The sequence below is a fragment of the Pan troglodytes genome, chromosome 8 (assembly GCF_028858775.2).
Source record: "Pan troglodytes isolate AG18354 chromosome 8, NHGRI_mPanTro3-v2.0_pri, whole genome shotgun sequence".
Lineage (NCBI taxonomy): Eukaryota > Metazoa > Chordata > Mammalia > Primates > Hominidae > Pan > Pan troglodytes.
The window spans coordinates 50,100,941-50,127,552 of record NC_072406.2 but is presented as its reverse complement, the minus strand read 5'-3'; the positions used below and the strand labels follow the sequence as shown (position 1 = coordinate 50,127,552).

The following is a 26,612-nucleotide window of genomic DNA, read 5'->3' as shown; positions in this document are numbered from 1 at the left end:
TATAAATTAAGAACTGCTTCATTTACAATGACACACTTCTTCCCTAATGCAATAATATCTTCAGAGTCAGCTTGTGACACCTTGGAGAAACATCAGAAATGTATAGGAAAATATAATTGCCTTAAGTAATCTAATGTTCCCACATGTAATAGGATAAAATCAAGGCCCACTCAAGACTTGACGAGTTCTCAGGGACATAAGACAGAAAAAGAATTTATACCAAAAATAACGTCCAGTTTTCTTTATCAGCACAAAGTACAAATTACAACTATTTGAATCAGGTTCAGGAAAAAAAGCAAACGTGCACAACTAAAACTTAAAAGACCGTTTCATCACTATGCATACGTTTATCATTTGACATCCATCAACTGTATACCTGGTTTTCAAAAGTAAATTTAACTTGTGATCTCAGCGTAGCTCATGTTCACAATTCATGCAGAGGGTCCAAGAAACTCAAATCACACTTTGGTAAGTCACCATTTTCACTCATTTTTAGAAGCGTACCCTGGATCGTTTCAGAGATCTAACGTGTTGCCACACCATAGCTCTAAGAAGCTGTGGGGCACAGTTCAAATCCTTAGTGGAGTGTATGATTGCACAAGGAAATACTTTAAATATTTTACTTTTAGTCTCTAATGACTAAGAAATCAGCAGATAAAACTAACTTTTTAAAGACTCCCAAGTCTGCATGTTTTCAGTTTTATTTATTACTTATCGGCATAAAAATTGTGCAATTAACTATGGTACTGTCATGCAATGGGATTTTATAAATAACCTAATATTTAAAAACACAATTAATTGTGTCCTTTATGGATGTCTCTAAAAATTATAATGCTGATCAAAAAAGAATGTTGCCGAACATTGCACTCTACAACCATGTACACACTAGAAGTTGAAAAAAATTGTACATATTAAATATGACCACGCACACATGTCGTAAAATGTTTAAACATGCATAAGAATAGTTTTAAAAAATAGTTTAGAATATTGGTTACTTCTAGGCAATAAATGGTACTAGTGTAAAAGGACTCTAAAGCCAAATGCTTCAGAATCACAGTTTCATGAAAAAGTGTGTTTATCAAATATTCACAAAGAAATGAATAATTCCTTTCCTCATCTTTACAAGGTAAAGGTACCACACACATAAACAGGCACACACGCAGACACACACACACATAAACACACACAGTTCACTAGTCCGAGTTACTGATTTTCTTAGGATTCTCAAAGTGACAACACCGGAAACAAGGTAATTCATGTTAAAACACAAGTGTTATATCAGTAAAAGTTGGGATCCCCGAAGTAAACCGTGGAATTTGAATCAAGCTTCGAAGAACTAAAAAAAGAAATTGGAGTTTCAACATTCACCTCCTGGAATCTTTAAGTAATACAGAAGTTCAAAATAGAAAACATTACAGTTTCAGGATACAAAAGTAGAAACATCTGAGATTAAGGCTACATTTTTTAAAAAATACATTGAAAATTACTGTGCTTGTAATACCAGCTTTTCAAACATCAGTACCAGTATTGGCATTACCTAGATCAAATCTTTTCATCAAAGTTGAAAAATGTAAACCATTGGGGACAGAAAGACCATCAAAATGTCCAATATTGAAATATTGGTCTTTGCATAGTTACATTGAAAAATTTACCTGCTCTCAATGTTTGTTCATTTTTCAATTCCAAGGCTTTATTTGGAACAGACTTTTGCATTTCAATGGCAGGCTAAATGGGGTTGGAAGCAAAATGATTAATAAAGTATGTATACTTCACAAAATACATAGTTAATAAGTCATTCAAAATGAAATCATAAAACTAAATACCTCGAAGGCAGATGGCTTCTCGGGAGGCTCTAAAAAGCAAAAGAGATTTATCATCAATCATATGTAAATATGACAAGCCAACCACAAATGAATGCCGTGATAGTATTTAACTGACTCCTCTTGCTCCAATTGGAGAATGAATACTTTAGATTTGGAAAGTTTTCTTTTGGTTTGTTTAGGACACACACACGACAAGAATACACTGAAGAAAATATAAATACAGGTTTCTCAGATCATGCAGTTAAGACTTCAAAAGCGAGATTGTGTTTCACATGTATAAAGGGTTGATATGAGAAAATAAATGTCAAAGCTGAACATGGAATGCTACGCCACGTACTTAATGAAACACATTAGAATCACGTATATTATTCCATTCATCCAGTTCTTTAATATAGCCTATCTTCGGAAAGGTACATAGTTATGATGAAAGTTCAGCTGAATGTAGAACTGACATCTTGTCACTGAAGTGTTATGAATTGATCAGCTTGGATATACACTTAGGTCATAACACTAAATATGAATATTTGTTTTTTTCCATAACCATATGGTGTAATCATATGCCTATATTTCTGTATCCTCTACTTTATCCGTCTGGATCCACTCATGCAAGAAGATGTGTAAAACTCATCATGGAAATAATCTATAATAAGCTTTCAATATTGACATATTTATATAAAAATTTATTGCAATAGATGAATTAAACATAAATAACTTTTTTATATTGTTAAGTCACCACAATATTTATCTTAAAAAGCAATCTTATTATTCAAGTATAAATTCAGTATTTTCTCAGTTCCTACAATTCATCTGGTTCGGTGTATCATTAGTCTATAATAAATTTTTTGTGGAATGACAATTTTACCAAAACAACACACTTCCTTAAACATAAAGCCAATGTTCTTAGTTTCCAATATGTGTCATTTGAATAGCGAACAGCAACAAAATATATATTTGTCTTGCCTGATTGTAACAGAGAAACCTAATGAGTCACTGTGGTTACCGCAATTCTAGTAGGACTCCTGCTTCCGGTAGTCCCTGGAGTGCCCACAGTCTACATTCTGGAGTACAAATAATCTAAATGCAACTGAAGTGAGTTCACTCAACTGTTCTTCTCAGAGTCTCCAGAATTACCTGCCTACATTCTTTCTTGTTTGTCCCCTGTCACCTGCCTAGAATGCTTCAACTAAAAAATAAATAAATAAAAAATAAAAGCAGAAAATAAAAAAAAACCCTCTAACTCTGTAGAATTCTTCCCATCCAACACTGTTTCAAATTTATTTGTTCAACACTTCCTTTCTCTTTGTTCAGTGATAGTATCTTAAATCTATAATTTCTGTTTATCTTTTTCTTCTTCTTCTCTGGCTAAAAGCATAACCAGAAATAAAAGCAATATAATGCATTCTCTTGACCCTGTTATGTCTTGACCTTCTATCCAACTGCTCTTCTTCCACTTTTTTCCCATGAAAGGCCTCTCCTTTTGCTACTCAGAGCAAGCTCCAAGGACCACCAGCAGCAGCATCGCCTGAGAACTTATTAGAAATGGGTGCCACCACGTCCGGCTAATTTTTTTGTATTTTTAGTAGAGACAGGGTTTCACCTTGTTAGTCAGGATGGTCTCGATCTCCTAACCTCGTGATCTGCCAGTCACGGCCTCCCAACATGCTGGGATTACAGGCGTGAGCCACCGCACCCGGTCACCATTTTTTAAATAAATATGTGTAACTATCTTTTGTTTATGTTTTCTAAAGTAATGTGGTTGACAATTATATTAGGTATACTTTAAATATAAAACTGCTGGAGTTACAACCAGATGGTTTATTCTCAAGGCATCAATATCTTCTGAACTAGCATGTGAAGCCGTGGAGAATTTTCACAGTTTATATGAGAAATGAGACCATAAACTGAACTACTTCTTCCCATGTAAACAGATGAAAAGTCTAGATCCTCTCTAGGGAAAAAGAGAGCACAGTGCCATGAGACACAAAATGAATCTGTAACCAATTCTTTTCATTATAAACAAAATTTTGATTTTGTTTGATTTATTTTTTTTAAAAAAGAGAAAGAGAAAAAAGACTCAGACGTGCAACTTCAGACATTATTTCATATACAAGAGCCCATTTGTTATTCGGCACTTTAAAACCTTATGCATTTTTGAAAATTCTTGTTCTAACTTCTGATCTGAGCGTCTCTGAAGTTCAACAAATACACCGGGGGCCTAATAGTTGACATAATAATGTTCCTATTTCTCCTATTTACTGATATTTTCTAAAAAGTGTAAACTAAAATTTTTCAGACTCATGACATGTCACAATGTCATAATTTTCATGGTTAACGAGTAACCGTTGTAATGCATATTGGAAAGTAGGACTTTTCCAATTCGTGTATTTTAAATATTTTCATTTTAATTTCTAACATTGGATGAAGCAGTAAATACTCCCACTTCAGTAAAAGCTCTGTGATATCAGCTGCCATTTAATGTCGACTTTTAGTGGCTAGAAAAGACGGTCTAATTAAATGTGTTTTAGAGTTAACATGGCAAACTATGAGGCCTTAAATCAAAGCAGAGCTAATTGTATTGGGTCCATCTAAAATATTCGATAAGCAAACAAGGAAGTTCCAGGACAATATGTACAGTGTACAACTATTTATTGAAAATTTCAGACATTGGCCGGGCACGGTGCCTCACGCCTGTAATTCCAGTACTTTGGGAGGCCGAGACGGGCGGATCACAAGGTCAGGAGATCCAGATCAGACCATCCTGGCTAACACACTGAAACCCTGTCTCTACTAAAAATACAAAACATTAGCCGGGCGTGGTGGCAGGCGCCTGGAGTCCCAGCTACTCGGGAGGCTGAGGCAGGAGAATGGCGTGAACCCGGGAGGCAGAGCTTGCGTGAGCCGAGATCGCGCCATGGCACTCCAGCCTGTTCGAGCTCAAAAAAACAAAAACAAAACAAAACAAAAAAACTGAAGAAAAAAATACAAACAAAAATAGAAGAAAATTTAAGACATGAAAACAAATTCTACACATAGCCTATAAGACATGAAAACAAATTCTACACATAGTCTGTAAGACATGAAAACAAATTGTACACATGGTCTATAACCACACACATGTTGTGAGTTTTAGTGTTTTTATTTCTTTGCTTTTTCAGATGGAGTCTTACTCTGTCACTCAAGCTAAAGTGGCAAAAGGACGGCTCACTGCAACTTTTGCCTCCTAGTTTCAAGTGATTCTCCCACCTCAGCCTCCAGAGTAGCTGAGATTACAGGCACCCACCACCATAACCGGCTATTTTTTGTTATATTTAGTAAAGATGGGGTTTCACTAATTTGACCAGGCTGGTCTGGGACTCCTGACCTTAACTTATCTGCCCGCCTTTTTCTCCCAAAATGCTAGGATTACAGGCACGTGCCACCATGCACAGCCTCGTGTAAAATGTTTTAAACGTGCATGGGAATGACAGCAAAAACTAATTCAGGCTGTTTTGTATCTCTAGGCAATTCATTACAGTAGCATTAAAAGACACCAAGGCCAAATGCTTTATAGTCACTCTTCTAAAACACTGTGTCTAGCAAAGAGTCATCAAGTAATGATTGCTTGACTTATTTTTTAAAATTAAAAGTCACACACACCGTCAGCTAATCAAAAAAAAAGCTGATTTTCTTAATATTCTCTGAGTGGCAACACTCACAACTGTCATTTCAGCAAGTGAAACTTTCTTCTAAGTAAAGATCGGAATTCCAATCAGCCTTTGAACCACTGCAAATATTTCAGTCTCAAAATTCACCTGCCTTAAAACCAAGCACGTATAGAAATTGCAAACTGGAAACATTACACTATCAGGATATTAAAGTAGAACCACATGAGGTAAAGCAGAATTTTTTTTCTAAATCTCTACATCTTGTGCTTGTAAATGGCATTTTCTCAAACAGAAATACTCACATTGGCATTATTGTATCAAAATATCCCATCAAATTTTGAATAGAAAACAACATTGGGAATGAAAAGTCTCACAGCATTTCAAATATTTTAATATTCTCCTTTCCAGAGTAAAATTAAAATTACAAAATTTACCTGCTTTGAAAGTTTGCATGTCCATCAATTCTAAGGCTTTAGTGAGAATAGAAACTTTCATTCCGCAGGTAGCCTAAATGGGTTTGGAAACAAAACAATTAATATACAATGTATACTTCATAAAATATGTAGTTAATACTCAAGATAAAAATATAAAAGTTATTACCTTCAGAAGACCATCTTTATTAGGAGACTCTATAAGAAAAGGTACATATATAATTGATTATATGCAAGCCTGACAAATCCTACCGAACATTCACGCAGTGTCAACATGAAGATGAATCCTCATGCTTGGATTGCAAAACGGATTACACTATGTTTTGGGGTCTTTTGGGTTATTGTATTTGTTATCATGCCAACGTCACAGAAATATACCTAAGAAAATTTGAAAAATAGATTTCATCAAACATGCTGTGAGGATTTCAACATTGAAAATATATTTAAGGTGACAATAACTAAAGCAGAAATATCCTACTATCAGTAAGAGAATGCGGCCGTATAAGGAAAGAAGTTGTATTTAATAAGATGACCAAGTCATGCCACACCCCACCAAAACAGAATAAATGACTAAGCTAATGGGAGAATGCTATGGCATATTGTTAAGGAAACACGTCGGAATCACTTATGTCAATATATACATGTAGCTATTATGTTCTTCAATTTGTCCTGGAGTTTAGGAATTGCAAAGTTGTGATGAGAGTTCAAAGGTACAATGTACTTATCATTGTGGAGAATGTTCTAAATTTAGCAGCATATCTACTTATAGAATAAAAGTTAATAAATATATTCATTTTTGTACCTCTGTGAAATACAAGTATTTTTACATTCATAGGGTTCTCTAGTTTAGTCCTCTTAAAATTTCCTGATCCACTTATACAAAAAGGTCCAAGCGTACCCATCAACAAACCAATACAGGCCAGGTGCAGTGGCTCATGCCTGTAATTCCAGCACTTTGGAAGGCCGAGGAGGGCGGATCTCTGGAGGCCAGGGGTTCCAAACCAGCCTGGCCAAAATCACTATTTTGGAAACACTGTCTCCACTAAAATTACAAAAATCAGCCAGGTATGGTGGCACATGCCTGTAAACCCAGCTACTTGGGTGCCTGAGGTACCAGAATCACTTGAACCCAGGAGGCAGATGTTGCAATGAGCCAAGATCATGCCACTGCACTCCAGCCTGGATGACAGAGCGAGAAAACATCTTATGTGGATGTATTACAAACAAGAAGCAAACTTCTAGAGACTTTTTACATATCATTCACCTGCATATTTCAATGTTACAATAATGCTTATTGAAAATAACAGTTTTAGTGTTCAAGGAATGAATCCTACAATAGTTTTGTTTCTAAAACTAATTCTATTTGTGATACCGTGCCAGGTGTTAAACTATTGTTATGAATAAGCTCTTATAAAAAACTTAGCTTCAAGAAAATCACAGACATTTCATTGAGATAGAAATGGATCTCATGTCTTCAAATAATATTAATCAAACATGTTTAATCACTCATTTTTCTCTACTCCTCAAATTTTTCCATATGACATGCTTTAATATATTTAGAAATATCAACTATATATGTTGTTTCCCTTGAGAGATCATTGATCAATAATGAAGACACTTCAGGGACATAAACTCTCTAAAACACACAAAATTTATATCTAATCATTTTAAGGCTAAATATGCATGACCATATTGCATGTATGTGTGTTAGAAAAAAAGTGCTTAAAATTGTATTCAATATGCTTTAAATAAAAACCTGCTTTAATTACAATGAGAAGGTCATTCTCTATTCATTAATATCTTTAAAAGTTACTTCTGAAGCACTGAAGAAACCTCTGAAATTCATATATAAGAAATGATACCATGAATTCATCTGCTTGTTTTAGGTAAAACTGTGAGAAATATACATCCTCACTAAGTGCAAAGAAAGCAGTGTCATGAGACAGGAAATGAATATATAACCAAAATATTTTCCTTTATAAAGAAAATAACTGGCATTAAATTTTCTAAGACAAGATAAAAAAGCAAAACACGCAGAGATGAAACAGTAAAGGTGAGCTCATCATCAAGGAACCATTTATCACTTGGCACTTAAGAATCCTATGTAAGGTTGAAAACTCTGGTTCTAAATTGTGATCTGATCATCCCTGAAGTTCAAAATTCATGCAGAGGAACCGGGTAGGAAAATACCACCTTAGTTATTATTTTATTACTTTTATTTTTATAAAGGGGTACACTGGAGTTGTTTAGAATCAGGACAGGTCACATGGCATAACTCGAAAGATTCATGAGCCGCATTTCTAATGGCTATTGAAATGTATGGCTGTACATACTTGGATTTTGAGTACTTCACTTTTAATTTCTAGTATAGCATGAAGTAGGACATACACTTAAACAAAGGCTTGTTGACATCCGTAATTATATTTATGTTGCTCGTTAGTCACCATGAATAGCGTCTAATTAAAGGTGGTGTAAAGTAAAAATGCACACTATGATTTTTTTTTTTTTTTGATAGCGTATCACTCTGTTGCCCAGACTGGAGTGCACTGGTGAGATCTCCGCTCGCTACAAGCTCCGCCTCCCAGGTTCACGCCATTTTCCTGCCTCAGCCTCCAGAGTAGCTGGGACTACAGGCACCCACCACCACGTCCGGCTAATTTTTTGTATTTTTAGTAGAGATGGGGTTTCACCGTATTGGCCAGGATGGTCTGGATCTCCTAACCTTGTGATCCGCCCGCCTCGCCCTCCCAAAGTGCTGGAATTACAGGCGTGAGCCACCACGCCTAGCCTGAAATCTTAAAATAAATGAAAAACAAGCTAATCGCTGAACAAAAATTAAAAAGTTGCTGTAGAATGACAAGAACATTGTACAACCATTCATATATGATTTTTGCAAAAAGTGTTAATACCAATATGTACATGCTGACTGATAAGGAGAAAACTGATCTGGAATCACAGGAGCAAATCCTGACACTGAGAAAATAAATGCAACAGCTGAACGTAGAATGCTACACCATGTGTCTTTAATGCAACACATTATAATAATTTATATCATTACATTACAAACATTCATCATGTTCTTTAATATGTCCTGTCATTGAGAAGCCACACAGCTCAGATGAGAGTTCAGCTAAATGTAGAATTGACATCTCATCAGTGAAAGTGTAATTAATTGATCAGCTTGGATATATACTTAAAGCATAATATTAAATATAAATATTCCTTGATTTTCATACCCATATACTGGAATAGTATGCCAACATTTTTGTAATTTCTAGCTTAGTCATCTCAATATCTCTTGATCCACTCATGGAGGAAGATGTACGAATCTCATCAGGAATAGCAAATTTAATAAGCTTTCAATATTGCTGTATTTCATTTAAATTTAGTTGCAATAGACTTTTAAATATTAATAACATTTTCTATGTTAAAATCAGTAAAATACCTACGAATAACAACAATTTAAGTATTCAAGTCATAAATTCAGAATTTTATGGTTTTTAAAATTAGTCTGGTTTGGTGTATCATGTTATTTGCTAATGAGGTTTTATAAAATGTCAATTTTCCCAACGCAATTTGCTTCCTTAAAAATAAAGCCAAGGTTCTTACATTCAAGTATATCTTATTCAAATTGTGAATATCAACAACATACATGCATACATATATACATATATATATTTGATGCCTCATATTAATAAAGATTATTAATGAGTCACTGAGGTTCAGTCCAATTCTAGTAATCCTCATGATTCCAGTAGTCTCCAGAGCACCCACACTCTAACATTCTGCAGTAACACTTTTCTAAATGCTTCTGAAGTGAGCTCACTCCATTTTCATTCATAGAAAATCCAAAATCATCTAGCTGGCTTCTCTCTTGTCCCCTGCTTCCTGCCTCACAATCTCTCTTCTTTAGCAAAAATAATCTCTAGACGTGTGCTCTTGATTCTTCCCATTCAAAACCTGCTAAAATTTTTTTTCCCACTCTTTCCTTTTACTTTGTTGAGTGGTAGTATCTTCCACCTATAATTTCTATTGCATTGCCCCTTTCTTCTTCTCCCCTGACTAAAAACATCCTCAAAATTGAGAACACCATACTGCTCTCTCCTGACCCTTTTCTGTCTTGACCTTCTATCCAATTGTTCTTCTTCCACATTTTTCCCACGAAAGGCCTCTCCTCTTGCTACCCAGAGCAAGGTCCAAGCACCACCAGCATCAGCATCGCCTGAGAACTTATTAAAAATGCAGAATCCCAAGTAGGCTGAATGTCAGTGTGAATTGTTAACAAGGTTTTCAGCTGATTTTCTAAAGTTTGAAAACTTCTGGTCTATACGGAGTGTATATGACAAATTATATACATGTGTGGCCGTGCAGATATGCTTATTCTCACCTATTGCAAATAGAACACAGCTCTCCATGGTCAGGTGCTTCCATCCCTAATGGCTTCCCACCAGTGAGAAAGACATTAAGAGTCAGAATATTTTTGCTGTAATTCTCTGGTAAATTTTGATACTAGAAGGTCACTTTATATTCTTCTCAAATTTCTAACAATACCCGATCTTTTCCTAAACAATCATTTCATTTTATCATCCTCCATTACATAAACCTGCTTCTTGTTCCTTCATGTACTCTCTGTACGTTCTGTCTTTCTCAGTCTTCATTTACTCTATTACTACATTCTTCTTTCTTATTTTCTCATTTTCCTCAGGTCTTGCAATATCTTGAATTCAAACTAATAATTCAGCTCCTTTTCAGCACTCTCAATATAGTCTGTTGCCAACACCTGATGAGACATATAACTTACGACCATTGCACTTCTCTTTTTTTCCATGGTTTGCATTTAGGAGGTAATTTTCTTCAGCTACTAGAGGATATCCTTCCTCACCAGTTTAGAGAAATATTCGGTCAAATGATTTTTAAATAAAAAACGGTTCTTACCTTCTAATTTCCCATTTATTTTATCTATTTCTTTTTGATGTGTAGCCTTGGGTAAACACACATCCTTCTGTGAAACAGTCTCATAGAGACTCTGTTAAAAGTAATAGCGATAAATAATGTCAATGGATAAATCCTAGTAATGAAGAGTATCAAAATTTCCTAATTAAATTCTTTTTTAAAAACACAATTTCCTACTTTGCAAACAATTCGACTTAAGTGCAGATACATATAGAAAACCAACACATTTTGATAGAAAACCTCACACAACCCTCTCTACATCAAGCTGATCTTTACATTCATGTGGCCATTAACTCAGTGACTGAGCAGGAAAAACAAATCACCGTCATAAAAAAATTCACTCGTGCATATTTCAAAAAGTATCTCTCTTAAAAATATCTAACTTATGTTCTAGTCCTCATCAAAAATAAATAAGACATTTCAAACAAAATACAACACATTTGCTACTTGCCAGGACACATACAGCATTAAACATTTAAAATATTCACGATCACAGAACTGTTTAGTGTTAAAAATGATGCATGTCATGAAGAGAACTTTTAGAGTCTGTCATAGAATGTATGCACAGAACATGAAAAAGCTGCTTTCTTTCGGTAAACAGGGGCTTAAAATAAGCAACATGTTTTTGACAAAAATTATGGTGATAGAAAAAGTGCTTGAATAGAATGTAAATGCCGTAAAAAAAAATTATGTCACATCTAAATGAAAGCAAACAAGTGTTAAAGTCTTTTTGTCTAATAAAATATCAGATAAAATCTACCTATTGACTTCCACCCTTTGCTGTTACCACCAGGCAGCAGCTGCTTGTTTCTAAGAGGTCAGATACTTTCCATGTCTTTCCACAGTTGTGACCTTAAAATACATCACTATTATTTGACGCTCATGCTGCTGCAGCTTGACTGCCATAAGGGGACTCGAGGAGTTCTATTTGTGAAAATATAATTTATATTTTTCAAAAGACTACTCAACCAATACTCTTGTTATTATACTCCCACAAGGTTTCCTATTCCTCATGCTTTTCTTTCTGCTGAAATGTTCCTTCAGATCTATACTGAACAATAAACACATGTCAATACATTCAAGTCCCAGGCATTAACTTTTCAGGTCCCAACTTTTACAATATTGCAGTTTAAAGTGTCTCTCTATGAATCCAATTAGAACTTTTGTACATCTAGATGTAAGACAGAGTCATATATTTGCCCATAGCTGGACTCAGTGTAATTCTTTCACTTTTAGACAAATGTACTTCAGATCCCATGTGAATTTCTAGTGAATTCTAAGCCTTAGTTTTTACACTATACCACTTTGGCTTCTTAAATTAATCGTACAAATTCCCAGAATTTCACTATGAAGTAGTAATCTACTTAGCACATAGATTCTCCATTAAGCATATTCTGAAAAATATCAAAAATAATTTCGGGGTGACATATGAAGAGGTGAGAAAATAAAGCCTAAGCCTCTGCCTTTATGTTTTCATATCATGCAATACTAATACTAAAAAAAATCAATAACACATAGTACCTCAGAATCCCAAGAATTTTCTTCATCGTCCTTTTGTTTGGATTCTGGTGGGAACATCGGATCTATAAAAGGTTAATCACGGAAACATTCATGACAACATTTCTCTACTATAAATTTTAAAAACATATACAAATCTACTTTCATTCACGAATCTGTGGTTTTTCCTCTGTAGCCCGTATATTCTTTTTGTCAATTACAATAACCACTTCTATAGTCATTCCATTAGAATTGAAATCTAAAAAGTCTGAAAATTAACATTGTTTCATTACAATGCAGAAAAATAGAAATTTGACTAACTTGTATGGATTATTTCTTCATAAAGCAGTCATATCCTCTTCTCCTCTGAAACACAGTATGTCCTATATTTGCTGTTCATTCAGAAAACTTTAATTGCCTATCATCTCTCTTTTCTTTGTAAATTTATATTTGGTAGTATTACTTAGTTTGATTGACTCAGCAATCTCTGTTACACAGTTCTTCCACAAAGATGATTTATCAATGAATAAGATTTTTTAGGAGTATTAACTTTTTGATGTTAGTCAACTATATGTTCAATCCTTTTACATTTCAATATTCTATGACAGTGTATTGGGTGTGTTTTGGGTGTGTATATGTTTTAGGAAGATAAGCTTAAAAACTTTTATTGCATATAAATTAACAACTGCTTCAATTACAATAACATACTTCTTCCCTAATGCAACAATATCTTCAGAGTCAGTTTGTGACACCTTGGAGAAACATCAGAAATGTATAGGAAAAAATAATTGCCTTAAGTAATCTAATGTTCCCACATGTTATAGGATAAAATCAAGGCCCACTCAAGACTTGAGGAGTTCTCAGGAACATGAGACAGAAAATGAATTTATACCAAAAATAACGTCCAGTTTTCTTTATCAGTACAAAGTACAAATTACAACTATTTGAATCAGGTTCAGGAAAAAAGCAAACATGCACAACAAAAACTTAAAAGACCGTTTCATCACTATGCATACGTTTATCATTTGACATCCATCAACTGTATACCTGGTTTTCAAAAGTAAGTTTAACTTCTGATCTTAGCATCCCTAATGTTCACATTTCATGCAGAGGGTCCAAGAAACTCAAATCACACTTTGGTAAGTCACCATTTTCACTCATTTTTAGAAGCGTACCCTGGATCGTTTCAGAGATCTAACGTGTTGCCACACCATAGCTCTAAGAAGCTGTGGGGCACAGTTCAAATCCTTAGTGGAGTGTATGATTGCACAAGGAAATACTTTAAAGATTTTACTTTTAGTTTCTAATAACTAAAAAATCAGCAGATAACACTAACTTTTGAAAGAGTCTGAAATCTGAATGTTTTCATTTTTATTTATTACTTATCAGCATAAAAATTGTGCAATTAACTATGGTACTGTCATACAATGGAATTTTATAAACAACCCAATATTAAAAAACACAGTTAATTGTGTCCTTTATGGATGTCACTAAAAATTATGATGCTGATCAAAAAAGAATGTTTCTGAACATTACACTGTACAACCATGTATGCATTAGAAGTTGAAAAAAATTGTACATATTAAATATGACCACGCATACATGTTGTAAAATGTTTAAACATGCATAAGAATAGTTTTTAAAAGTAGGTTAGTGTAAAAAGACTCTAAAGCCAAATGCTTCAGAATTACAGTTTTAGGAAAAAGTGTGCTTATCAAATATTCACAAAGAAATGACTAATTACTTTCCTCATCTTTACAAGGTAAAGGTACCAAACACATAAACAGACACTCACAGGAACACACGCACACACACACACACACAAACACACAGAGTTCACTAATCCGAGTTACTGATTTTCTTAGGATTCCCAAAGTGACAACACTGGAAACGAGGTAATTAATATTAAAACACAAGTATTATATCAGTAAAAGACGTGATCCCCAAAGTAAACAGTGGAATTTGAATCAAGCTTCGAAGAACTAAAAAAAGTTAAGAGTTTCAAAATTCACCTACTTGAATCTTTAAGAATTACAGAAGTTCAAAATAGTAAACATTACAGTTTGGGATACAAAAGTAGAAACATCTGAGATTAAGGCTACATTTTAAAAAAATATATTGAAAATTACTGTTCTTGTAATATCAGGTTTTCAAACATCAATACCAGTATTGGCATTCTCTAGATCAAATGTTTTCATCAAAGTTGAAAAAAATAAAGCATTGGGGATAGAAAGACCATCAAAATGTCCAATATTGAAATATTCGTCTTTGCATAGTTAAATTGAAAAATTTACCTGCTCTCAATGTTTGTTCATTCTTCAATTCAAAGGCTTTATTTGGAACAGAGTTTTGCATTTCAACGGCAGGCTAAATGGGGTTGGAAGCAAAATGATTAATAAAGAATGTATACTTCACAAATACATAATTAATAAGTCATTCAAAATGAAATAATAAAACTAAATACCTTGAAGGCAGATGGCTTCTTAGGAGGCTCTAAAAAGCAAAAGAGATTTATCATCAATCATAAGTAAGTATGACAATGCCAACCAAATGAATGCAGTCATAGTATTTAACTGATTCCTCTTGGTCGACTTTGAGAACGAATACTTTAGATTTGGAAAGTTTTCTTTTGGTTTGTTTAGGACACACACATGACAGGAATACACTGAAGAAAATATAAATATAGGTTTCATAGATCGTGCAGTTAAGACTTCAAAGCGAGATTGTGTTTCACGTGTAAAAAGGGTTGATATGAGAAAATAAATGTCAAAGCTGAACATGGAATGCTACACCACGTACTTAATGAAACATATTAGAATCATTTATGTTATTCTATTCATCATGTTCTTTAATATGGCCTATCTTTGGAAAAGTACATAGTTATGATGAGAGTTCAGCTGAATGTAGAATTGACATCTCATCAGTGAAGGGTTATGAATTGATCAGCTTGGATATATACTTAGGTCATAATAGTAAATATAAATATTCATTGTTTTTCATAACCATATGGTGTAATAATATGCCTACATTTCTGTATCCTCCAGTTTATACATCTGAATGCTTCTTGATCCACTCATGCAAGATGATGTATAAAAGTCATCATGGAAATAATCTATAATAAGCTTTCAATATTGACATATGTATATAAAAATTAATTGCAATAGATTAAACATAAATAACTTTTTATATTGTAAAGTCACCACAATATTTATTTTAAAAAGCAATCTTATTATTCAAGTATAAATTCAGTATTTTTTTAGCTCCTATAATTCATCTGATTTGGCGTATCATTAGTCTATAATAAATTTTTGTGGAATGACAATTTTACCAAAACAACTCACTTTCTTAAAATATAAAGCCAATGTTCTTAGTTTCAAATATATCTCGCTTGAATAGCTAACATCAACCAAATATATATTTGTCATGCCTGATTGTAACATAGAAACCTAATGAGTCACTTTGGTTTCTCCAATTCTAGTAAGACTCCTGCTTCTGGTAGTCTCTGGAGTGTCCATAATTTACTTTCTGGAGTGCAAATAATCTAAACACATCTGAAGCGAGTTCACTCAACTGTCCTTCTCAGAGTCTCCAAAATTACCTACCTACCTTCTTTCTTGTTCGTCCCCTGTTACCTGCCTAAAATGCCTCTGCTAAAAGAAATTTAAAAAAAAATTTTAAAAAACTCTAACTTCCTAGAACTGATTTTTTCCATCCAACACTGTTTCAAATTTATTTTTCCATCACTTTCTTTCTCCTTGTTTAGTGACAGTAACTTAAATTTATAATTTGTTTCTTTATCTTTTTCTTCTTCTTCTCTGGCTAAAAGCATACTCAGAAATAAAAGGAATATCATGCTTTCTCTTGACCCTGTTTTGTCTTGTCCTTTTATCCAATTGCTCTTCTTCCACATTTTTCCCATGAATGGCCTCTCCTCTTGCTATTCAGAACGAGCTCCAAGTACCACTGGTATCAACATCGCCTGAGAACTTATTAAAATTTAGAAACTCAATTATGCTGAATGCTACTGTGTATTAACAAGGTATTCAGCTGATTTTTTAATGTTTCATAAGTATTTGTCTATACTGAGTGTATATGATAAATTTTATAGATGCACACCTATGCATTTTTGTTAATACTCACCTATTGCAAATAAAACACAATTCTCCATGCTCAGATAATTCCATTCCTAATGCCTTCCCAGTAGTGAGAAAGACAGGAAAAGTGAGAAAACTTTAGCTATAATTTTCGGACAAGTTTTGGTACTGGAAGATCATTTTATATTCTTGCCGTCTTTCTAAGCATGGTCTATCTTTTCTAAAAAATATTTTATTTTGCCACCTCCATTATATAAACCTGCTTCTTGTTCCTTCATGAACTCCCTGTACTCTCTCTGCCTTCTTTAGTCTTCATTCCCTTTTTACTCCTTTTCCCTTCCTTGTTTCCTGACTTTCGTCATGTCTTAGAGTATCTTGGATTCAAACAAATAATTCGGTTGTTTTTTTTGCGCTCTCTACATATTCCTGTTGCCAACACCTGAAAAGATACATAACTTATCATTTTACTCCTCTCTTTGCGATGTTATGTATTTAGTGGGTAATTTTATTTGGCTATTAGAGTATATCAGTCATCATGCATTTAGACAAACATATGGTTAAAAGACTTTCAAATAAAAAATCGTTCTTACCTTCTACTTCTCTATTTATCTCCATTACTTTTTGATATATAGACTCAGGTATACACACTTGAATCTTTGCAGAACTCTCAAAGAGACTCTGTTAAAAGTAGTATCAATAGATAATTTCAGTTTTAAAATCATAAGCATGAAAATTCCTAATTAAAATATTTTTAAACTCAATTTCTGACTTCAAAGGCAATTTGATTTGAGGATAGGCACATATTGAAAATCATGACATTTTGATAGAAACCCTCACACATGCTATCTATATCAAAACTTATCTGTTATCTTCATGCAGCTATTGACTTGGTTACTGAGCATGAAAAATAAATAACATTGACAAAAATTTTCATTCATCTGCATATTTCAAAAAGTAGCTCACTTAAAAATATCTTACTTTATCTTCCTCACCAAAAATCAAGAAGGCACATCAAACAAGTACAATACACTTGCTACCTGCCATAACACATGTTGGGGTTCAATCAGACTGGTGGAAAAAATATTAGAGAGAGTTACATAAATAGACACAAATCTTCTTGGAAGGCCGAGAAGTTTGCATAACTTTGGTAATAGATATGGTTGAAGGCAACCTGATCTTTACCTTTAGTTAAACAAATTAAAGTAGTCATAAAGGAAGGCAGAGTAGCTTACCTAGATAGCTTGTTTACTCATATAATCTTAAGACTCACCTTTGAGGTACCACAGGTGCTTAAGTGCTTTTTACTCAGGACTACCCCAGGAAGTCCACAATGTCAATTACCCTCTAAGGGTATTGACTCAAGCTTTTGTTAATTAATCATACTGAATAAATGCGAGTCTGACTAGCTGATCAGGGCCATAGTCACAACTGTTTACAGAACTCAACAGGGAGTCTGTAAGCCACTCAGACGCCCTCAGCTGGACTGGCAGAGAAGAATATCTGTGTGTCAATGTACTTTATTCATCTGTCCCCGGGTCAGGGGTCTGCAAGGGACAGACTCCCTGCAGCTGGTGCCCCCTCCAGAGGAGCGCTGCCGCAAATACATACTGCATTAAACACTGAAATTATTCATGATAATAGAATTATTTAGTGTTAAAAATGATGCATGGCATGAAAAGAATGTTAAGAATAAGTCATATAAAGTGCACTCAGAACATTGTAGAAGCTGCTTTATTTAGGTAAATGGGCTTAAAATAATCAAAATGTTTTTGATAAAATATCTGCTGATGGAAAAAGTACTTGAATAAAATGAAAAAGTAGTAAGGAAAACTTATATTTATGTTATGTTTAAATGAAAGCAATCAAGTATTAGAAAGTCTTTTTTTGTCTATGGACAAATTAGATAAAGTCTACTTGTCTATTGACATCTCATTTCTATTACCACTGTGCAGCAGGGGCTTGGATCTAAGAGGTCAGGCACTTCCTGTGTCTTTCCACAGTTGTGACCTTGGACTATATCACTATTATTTGATACTTATGTTGCTATAAGCATGGCTACCACAAACGGACTCAAAGAGTTCTATCTGTAAAAATAATTTCTACTTTTTAAAATACTACTCAACCAAATTGTTGTTATTATAGTCCCACTGGTTTCCTATTCTTTATGCATGTTTGTCTCCTGAAATGTTCCTTCAGATCTATACTGGACAGATATGTCAATAATTTCCAATCCAAGCATTATCTTTTATGTTTCAAGTTGTACAAAACCGCAGCTTAAATTGTTTTTCTAGGAATCCAATTAAAACTTTTGTACGTCTAGATATACCACTGAGTCATATAATTGCCCAAAGATGAACTCAGAGTAATTCTTTAGCTTTTGATCAAATTTCACCTCAGAACTCATGTGAATTACTGGTGAATTCTAAGCCTTATTTTTTACACTGTACTACACAAGTGTCTGAAACTAATTCTGAAAATTAGCAGAATTTCACTACCAAGCAGTAATCTACTTAGCACACATTTTTTTTTAAGTATTTCTTTTTTTGGAGACAGAGTCTCACTCTGTCACCCAGACTGGAGTGCAATGGCCCGATCTGAGTGCAATGGCAGGACCTCAGCTCACTGCAACCTCCACCTCCCGGGTTCAAGTGATTCTCCTGCCTCAGCCTCCTCAGTAGCTGGGATTACAGGGTTATGCCACCACACCCAACTAATTTTGTATTTTTAGTACAGACAGGGTTTCACCATATTAGCCAGGCTGGTCTCAAACTCCTGAACTCAGGTGATCCTCCCAGCTCGGGCCTTCCGAAGTGCTGGGATTACAGGCATGAGTCACCGTGCCCAGCCAAGTATGTTTTTAGAAATATCAGAATTTCTTCTGAGCATAGGCAGTGGTAAGAAAACCAAGTCAAAGCCTCTGACTTTATATTTTCACATCACTCAATATTAATATTTTTAGAGAATAACATCAATAATACACAATACCCGAGAATCACAAGAATATTCCTCATCTTCCTCTTGTTTGGATTCTGATGGGAACCTCTGATCTATAAAAAGTTAATCACAGATACATTCATGATAACATTTCTTATTATAAATTTTTAAAACATATACAAATCTATTTCATTCATGAATCTGTGGACTTACTTCTATAGCCTGTATATTCTATTGGTAGATAATCACAACCACTTCTATAGTCAAATGGTTAGAGCTGCAATCTTAAAAATGTAAAAATTAATTTTATATTCATTAGAATGCAAAAAAATTAAAAATTTGATTAATTTGTATTAATTATTTCTTCACAAAAGAAGTCATATCCTCTTCTCCCGTGAAGCATACTATGTCAGATATTTGCTATTCACTCAGATAACTTTAATTACCTGTCAGCTCTCATTACTTTCTTTTATTTTTTAGTATTATGTAGTTTGATTGACTAAGTAATCTTTATTATACGGTTCTTCAAAAAAGATTATTTATCAATAAATAAGATGCTTAAAAATATTAACTTTTTGATATTAGCAAAATATATGTCCAACCCTTTTAAATTTCAATATGCCATGACAGTATATTTGGTGTGTATGTGTTTTAGATAAATAAGCTTAAAGAACTTGTATTGCATATAAATTAAAAACTGCTTTAATTACAATGAGATAGTCTTTCCTTAATGCAACAATATCTTCAGAATCAACTTGTGCCTCTTTGGAGAAACATTACAAATTTATAGGAAAAATAATTGCCTTAAGTAACTAAATTCCCCACATTTCATAGAATTAAATCAAGGTCCATGCAAGGCCCAAGGAATACTGAGAGCCACGAGACAGAAAACAAATATATAACAGAAATATTCTAAATTCTTCTGAAGTGAATTCACTCAAATTTCCTAGTTAGACACAGCCCCTTAACTGATGGCTTTCACAGGGACAAAGAAACCCTACCAATTACTACGGTTATTTTTAAGTTAAAAAAAATTCAGTAAAAGAAATCAAAATAAAATAACGGCAAAGAAAGACCTACGTATTTAAATGTGTAAATTGAGCTTCTGAACTTGATTCTTTTTACCCTGGATGGGTCAAACTTTCATAATAGATTGATACTAGGCCACAGATTGGTGACAAAAAAAAAAAAAAGACTATAGCATGAACTACTACAAAAGTTTCGTCTTTAAATCTTTTTATGTAATTACCCTCCATCTTTCTTCTATATGAAGGGCCAGCAAACTATAGGCCACAGGCCAAATTCAGCTTACCAAATGGTTTTTTATACAAAGTTTTATTGGAATACAATCTTGCCTGTTTGCTCACACATTATCTATGACTGCTTTCACCCTACAATGCAGAGTTCAATAGCTGTTATAGAGACCACATGGCCTAACTTTTTTTTTTCTTTTTTTAGATGGAATGTTGCTCTGTCACCCAGGCTAGAGTGTAGTGGTACGATCTCAGCTCACTGCAACCTCTGCCTCCTGGGTTCAAGTGATTCTCCTGCCTCAGCCTCCTAGGTAGCTGGGATTACAGGCGCATGCCGCCACACCTGGCTACTTTTTGTATTTTTAGTAAAGATGAGGTTTCACCATGTTGGCCAGACTGTTCTCGAACTCCTGACCTGGTGATCCGCGTGCTTCAGCCTCCTACAGTGCTGGGATTACAGGCGTGAGCCACCGTGCCCAGCGGCCTAACATATTCTCTATCTGTCACTTTACAGGAAAAGTTTGCCAATCTCTGCCTTATACCATAACCAGTATGCCCTGATACTCAAATCTAATCTTGTGACTCCCCTGCTCAAAATTTTCCAATGAATCCCGGCAGAAAACATTGCTGGCTTCCTATGCATAGGCATTATTTTTTCTTTCTTGCTGCAGAAACTCAAGTTTCTTTAGATATTCAGTATTCCATTACCCCAACCCCATCTCAAAAAGAGAAATCATTATTCTAAGCTAATCACAGTAATTACATTTGCTTTCCTAGTGACTGGTTTAGATATGGGTATGTGGTGTAATCCAGCCAATAAAATGTTACAGGAAGATTACTGCAAGCTTCCAAGTTTTCTCCCTATTTAAAAGAAACATGTGAACAAAAGCAGCCCTTCCAGCCTTTAAATATTGTCTTGAGAGAGCATGATTATTGGAGCTGTTGCTAACTAGCCAACCATAAGTGGGATCCTGGCTGGGCACGGTGGTTCACACCTGAATTCCCAGCACTTTTGGAGGCCAAGGCAGGCATATCATGAGGTCAGGAGTTTGAGTCTGGTCAATATAGTGAAACCCTATCTCTACTAAAAATACAAAAAATTATCCAGGTGTGGTGGTGGGCACGTGTAATCCTAGCTACTTGGGAGGCTAAGGCAGGATAATCACATGAACCTGGGAGGCGGAGGTTGTAGTCAGCCGAGATCACTCGTGCCATTGCACTCCAGCCCAGGGGACAGTTCGAGACTCTGTCTCACAAAAAAAAAAAAAAAAAAAAAAGTGTGATCCTATGATATCCCTGTACCACCAAACAACTTTGGTTCCTATGGTTTTAGCCATTGTTAGTTAGTTCATCTAGTATTTACGGCCAGAAGAATTGTGAGAATTTTTCCAGGACCTACAGAATAAGAGATACTTATTCCTATACTATTAAAAAGTGTTGCCTAAGCTCGCCTTATTTGGATATTCAAGTCATTCCCAACTACTCCCATATCACACTTTTTTCACTAGGGAACCTGAAGTGCCAATAAACCTTACAAAGTTCGCTCGAGCATCTTACCATTGGCACTTGCTTTTGTAGATGATTCTTTTGTAGGACATGCAATCATCTTAGATCTTCCTTTTTCTAAAACTTTAGTTTTATTAGATGTTACTCTTGCCACGCATCCAGTCTTTACAGGTGTTTCTTTTTTCTCCCATGCGATCTTCCTAGGTCTTCCTTTTGCTGCCCACGTAAATTTCTCAGATGTTTCTTTTGCGGGACTCATAATTTCCCTAGGTGTGTCTTTTTTCTCCCATGCGATCTTCCTAGGTCTTCCTTTTGCTGGCCACGTAAATTTCTCAGATGTTTCTTTTGCAGGACTCGTAATTTCCCTAGGTGTTTCTTCTGCTGACTGTTCGAACTTTCCAGATGTCGCTTTCTCTAAACATTGAATTTTGTCAGATGTTCCCTCCACCAAGGATGCAGCCTCATCAGGTGTTTTTTCCACCAAGCTTTCAGCCGTGTCAGGTGTTCTTTCCACCAAGGGTGCAGCCTCATCAGGTGTTTTTTCCACCAAGCTTTCAGCCGTGTCAGGTGTTCTTTCCACCAAGGGTGCAGCCTCATCAGGTGTTTTTTCCATCAAGCTTTCAGCTGTGTCAGGTGTTCTTTCTGCCAAGGGTGCAGCCTCATCAGGTGTTCCTGCAGATGTTCCTTCTGCCAAACACACAATCTGGTTAAATTTTCCTTCTACTAAATATCATCCTCCTGACTCTTCACCTGGCAAACTTCTACTCATTCTGTATGCTTTCCTTAAATACTACCAAACTTTTCTTTTCTCTCTCTTTTTTTTTTTTTTTGAGACAGAGTCTCACTCAGTCACCCATGCTGGAGTGCAGTGGTGTGATCTCAGCTCAACGCAGTTCAAGCAATTCTCCTACCTCAAGCGATTCTCCTACCTCAGTCTCCCAAGTAGCTGGGATTACAGGCTTGGGCCATATCACCCAGCTAATTTTTCATATTTAGTAGAGACGGGTTTCACCATGTTAGTCAGGCTGGTCTCAAACTCCTGAGCTCAAGCAATACATCTGCCTTGGCCTCCCAGAGTGCTAGGACTACAGGAGTGAGCCACTGTGCCTGGACACTACCAAACTTTTTAAAGCTTTAATTCTTCACCTTGGATATAAAAGGTCTGACACATGCTGAATACAGTAACGACATGCATAATAAGTAATAATTATAAGCTTCCAAAGGGGTTCTGGCACAGAGTGAGCACTAAATAAAGTAATAAATAATAAAAAAAGACAATAATAACAAGAAAAATGCTTAGTACCTTAATAAAGTAGTAAATAATATAAAATGACCAATTATATAATAACAAGGAAGATGCTTAGTACCTTAAAGATACCTAACAATTATTTGTTAAGTAGACAAGTGGATAAATGAATAAAAAACATTTTTTAGGAAATTCTGTTGGAAAAATGCAGAAATTCAATAAGGACAGCTCTACTGTTTTATGAGCACCTTAAAGACCCAAACTATATGTATTCTATCTTTGTCTCCTGCAACTTGCAAAACCTAACTTACAGAGGTCCTTCAATAAATATATAATAAAGATATGCCCATATAATTCATATTGTACAATGCATTATGTCACATTTAGGTATCATAGTAGCATTTTTGTTATTATGAAAAATTTTTCTAACTTCATTATAATTTGTTGAGCCTAGAGTTAAGCTATTTGAATATTTATAATGATAATATTTTGGCTATTAGAAACAGAGTATCTTGTTGTAACAAATTACTATTAACACACTAATTATCCAGCAGATAGAACAACGTATCTTGTTTTAATGAAGTAAATATATCTTACTTGGTTTCAACTTAGAGGAAATGAAGTTGATACTAGTGAGACCTTGTTGGTACAAGACTATGTAACATAACCTGCGCTTCTCAACAAATAATTGCTTTTCTGACTTCTGCATTCAGTAGGTATCTTTGGAAAATAATTTCCTATTGGTACTGAGGCACCCTGGCTAAGTTTTGTAATTCTTGTTGACATTTGTTTATGGCACCAGGAAAGCATTATTAAGTTTTCAAATTCTAAAGATAGTTACTTTTTTAGTGACACAAGTCACTATGTCACACAGTTGATGCTTGAATATGGGTTTTCACTGTAGGAGCCCACTAACAGACAGATTTTTCTTTTCCTTTGCCACTGCAAGATAGCAAGACAAATCTCTCCTCTGCTTCCTCCTTATCAGACTACTCAACATGAAGGCAATAAGAATTAAGACCTTTATGTATAATAATTCACTTCCACTCAAAAGTGAATATATTTTTCCTTCTTATAAAAGTTTCTTTCCTCCAGCTCACTTTATTGTAAGAATACACTATATAGTACATATAAAATAGAAACTATGAGTTAATTGACTGTTTGTGCTTTCAGGAAGGCTCCAGGTCAACAGTGGACTACTAGTAAAGTTTTGGAGGAGTCAAAAGAAAGAGATTTTCATATGAAGCAGATTTTCAGCTGCATGGGGGATCAGCACCCTAACTCTCATATTGCTCAAGACTCAACTGTAATTAATTCTCATTTACTAAATGCAAACCATTTATTGTAAAAATTAAATAGAGACCAGAGGTTCAATATCAACCTGGGCAAAATAAGGAGACCATGTCTCTACAATCAATCAATCAATCAATCAATAAAACCATGTTTCTTCATAGGTTATTGTGGGAGTTCAGTCAGGCTGGTGAGAAACATTTTAATGTGAAGTTATAGGACATAGACACAAATCTTCTTGGAAGGCCAGAGGGTTTTGTAAAAGTCTCAAGATACGGTTATGGCTAAAAGCAGCCTAATTCTTACCTTGCATAAATAGCTTAAAGTGGATGCAAAGGAAGGTAGAGTAGTTTATCTAAATAGCTTGTTTACTTATGTGGTCTTAAGACTAACCTTTGATCACCCATGGGCAGGATGGCTCTCCAGGGTGGGGATGACCAGGTTAATTACCCACAGGTGTGTTGACTCAAAGCTTTTGTCATTAAAACTTTACTAATAAATGCCCACAGGGCCAGCTAGCCAGGGCTGTGGCTGCTGACTCTTTACAGCATCTTCCTTGGTGTCTGTAATCAGCTCGGAATCCTTGCTGCTCTTTCACTGAATATCAGTATCTGGTTATGTGTCTCAACCATCTGCAGGACAGACCCCTGCAGGTTATAATATTCAAATGTTGTTGACAAAATCTCTCAGCATTTGCTTGTCTGTAAAGTATTTTATTTCTCCTTCACTTATGAAGCTTAGTTTGGCTAGATATGAAATTCTGGGTTGAAAATTCTTTTCTTTAAGAATGTTGAATATTGGCCCCCACTCTCTTCTGGCTTGTAGCGTTTCTGCCGAGACATCAGCTGTTAGTCTGATGGGCTTCCCTTTGTGGGTAACCCGACCTTTCTCTCTGGCTGCCCTTGACATTTTTTCCTTCATTTCAACTTTGGTGAATCTGACAATAATGTGTCTTGGAGTTGCTCTTCTCGAGGAGTATCTTTGCAGCATTCTCTGTATTTCCTGAATTTGAATGTTGGCCTGCCTTGCTAGATTGGGGAAGTTCTCCTGGATAATATCCTGCAAAGTGTTTTCCAACTTGGTTCCATTCTCCCCGTCACTTTCAGGTACACCAATCAGATGTAGATTTGGTCTTTTCACATAGTCCCATATGTCTTGGAGGCTTTGTTCATTTCTTTTTATTCTTTTTCCTCTAAACTTCTCTTCTCACTTCATTTCATTCATTTGATCTTCAATCACTGATACCCTTTCTTCCAGTTGATCGAATCGGCTACTGAGGCTTGTGCATTCGTCACATAGTTCTCGTGCCTTGGTTTTCAGCTCCATCAGATCCTTTAAGGACTTCTCTGCATTGGTTATTCTAGTTAGCCATTCATCTAATTTTTTTTTCAAGGTTTTTAACTTCTTTGCCATGGGTTCGAACTTCCTCCTTTAGCTCAGAGTAGTTTGATGATCTGAAGCCTTCTTCTCTCAACTCACCAAAGTCATTCTCCGTCAGCTTTGTTCTGTTGCTGGTGAGGAGCTGCGTTCCTTTGGAGGAGGAGAGGCACTCTCCTTTTTAGAGTTTCCAGTTTTTCTGCTCTGTTTTTTCCCCATCTTTGTGGTTTTATCTACCTTTGGTCTTTGATGATGGTGATGTACAGATGGGGTTTTGGTGTGGATGTCCTTTCTGTTTGTTAGTTTTCCTTCTAACAGTCAGGATCCTCAGCTGCACGTCTGTTGGAGTTTGCTGGAGGTCCACTCCAGACCCTGTTTGCCTGGGTATCAGCAGTGGAGGCTGCAGAACAGCAGATATTGGTGAACAGCAAATATTGCTGCCTGATCGTTCCTGTGGAAGTTTTGTCTCAGAGGAGTACCCGGGCGTGTGAGGTGTCAGTCTGCCCCTACTGGGGGGTGCCTCCCAGTTAGGCTACTCGAGGGTCTGGGACCCACTTGAGGAGG

The 26,612-nt window shown here is 35.3% G+C and overlaps 1 protein-coding gene across 2 annotated transcripts in view; it reads right to left on the bottom strand.

The window, feature by feature from the left end:
* ANKRD30A (ankyrin repeat domain 30A) overlaps positions 1-26,612 on the bottom strand; it is a 212,921-nt gene that overhangs the window by 172,993 nt on the left and 13,316 nt on the right. The window contains exons 7-18 of one of the 2 annotated variants that reach the window (XM_054660997.2): positions 22,187-22,822; positions 19,590-19,660; positions 19,428-19,489; positions 17,033-17,120; positions 14,813-14,841; positions 14,643-14,715; positions 12,373-12,434; positions 10,834-10,924; positions 6,068-6,096; positions 5,902-5,974; positions 1,824-1,852; positions 1,653-1,725 (exon numbers count right to left, since the gene is read on the bottom strand). In XM_054660997.2, coding sequence (XP_054516972.1) covers positions 19,608-19,660; positions 22,187-22,822 — 689 coding nt within the window. In that variant the 3' untranslated portion in view covers positions 1,653-1,725; positions 1,824-1,852; positions 5,902-5,974; ... (6 more) ...; positions 19,428-19,489; positions 19,590-19,607. The remainder of the gene's footprint in view (positions 1-1,652; positions 1,726-1,823; positions 1,853-5,901; positions 5,975-6,067; positions 6,097-10,833; positions 10,925-12,372; positions 12,435-14,642; positions 14,716-14,812; positions 14,842-17,032; positions 17,121-19,427; positions 19,490-19,589; positions 19,661-22,186; positions 22,823-26,612) is intronic. The other variant, XM_024346307.3, reaches the window with a different exon arrangement.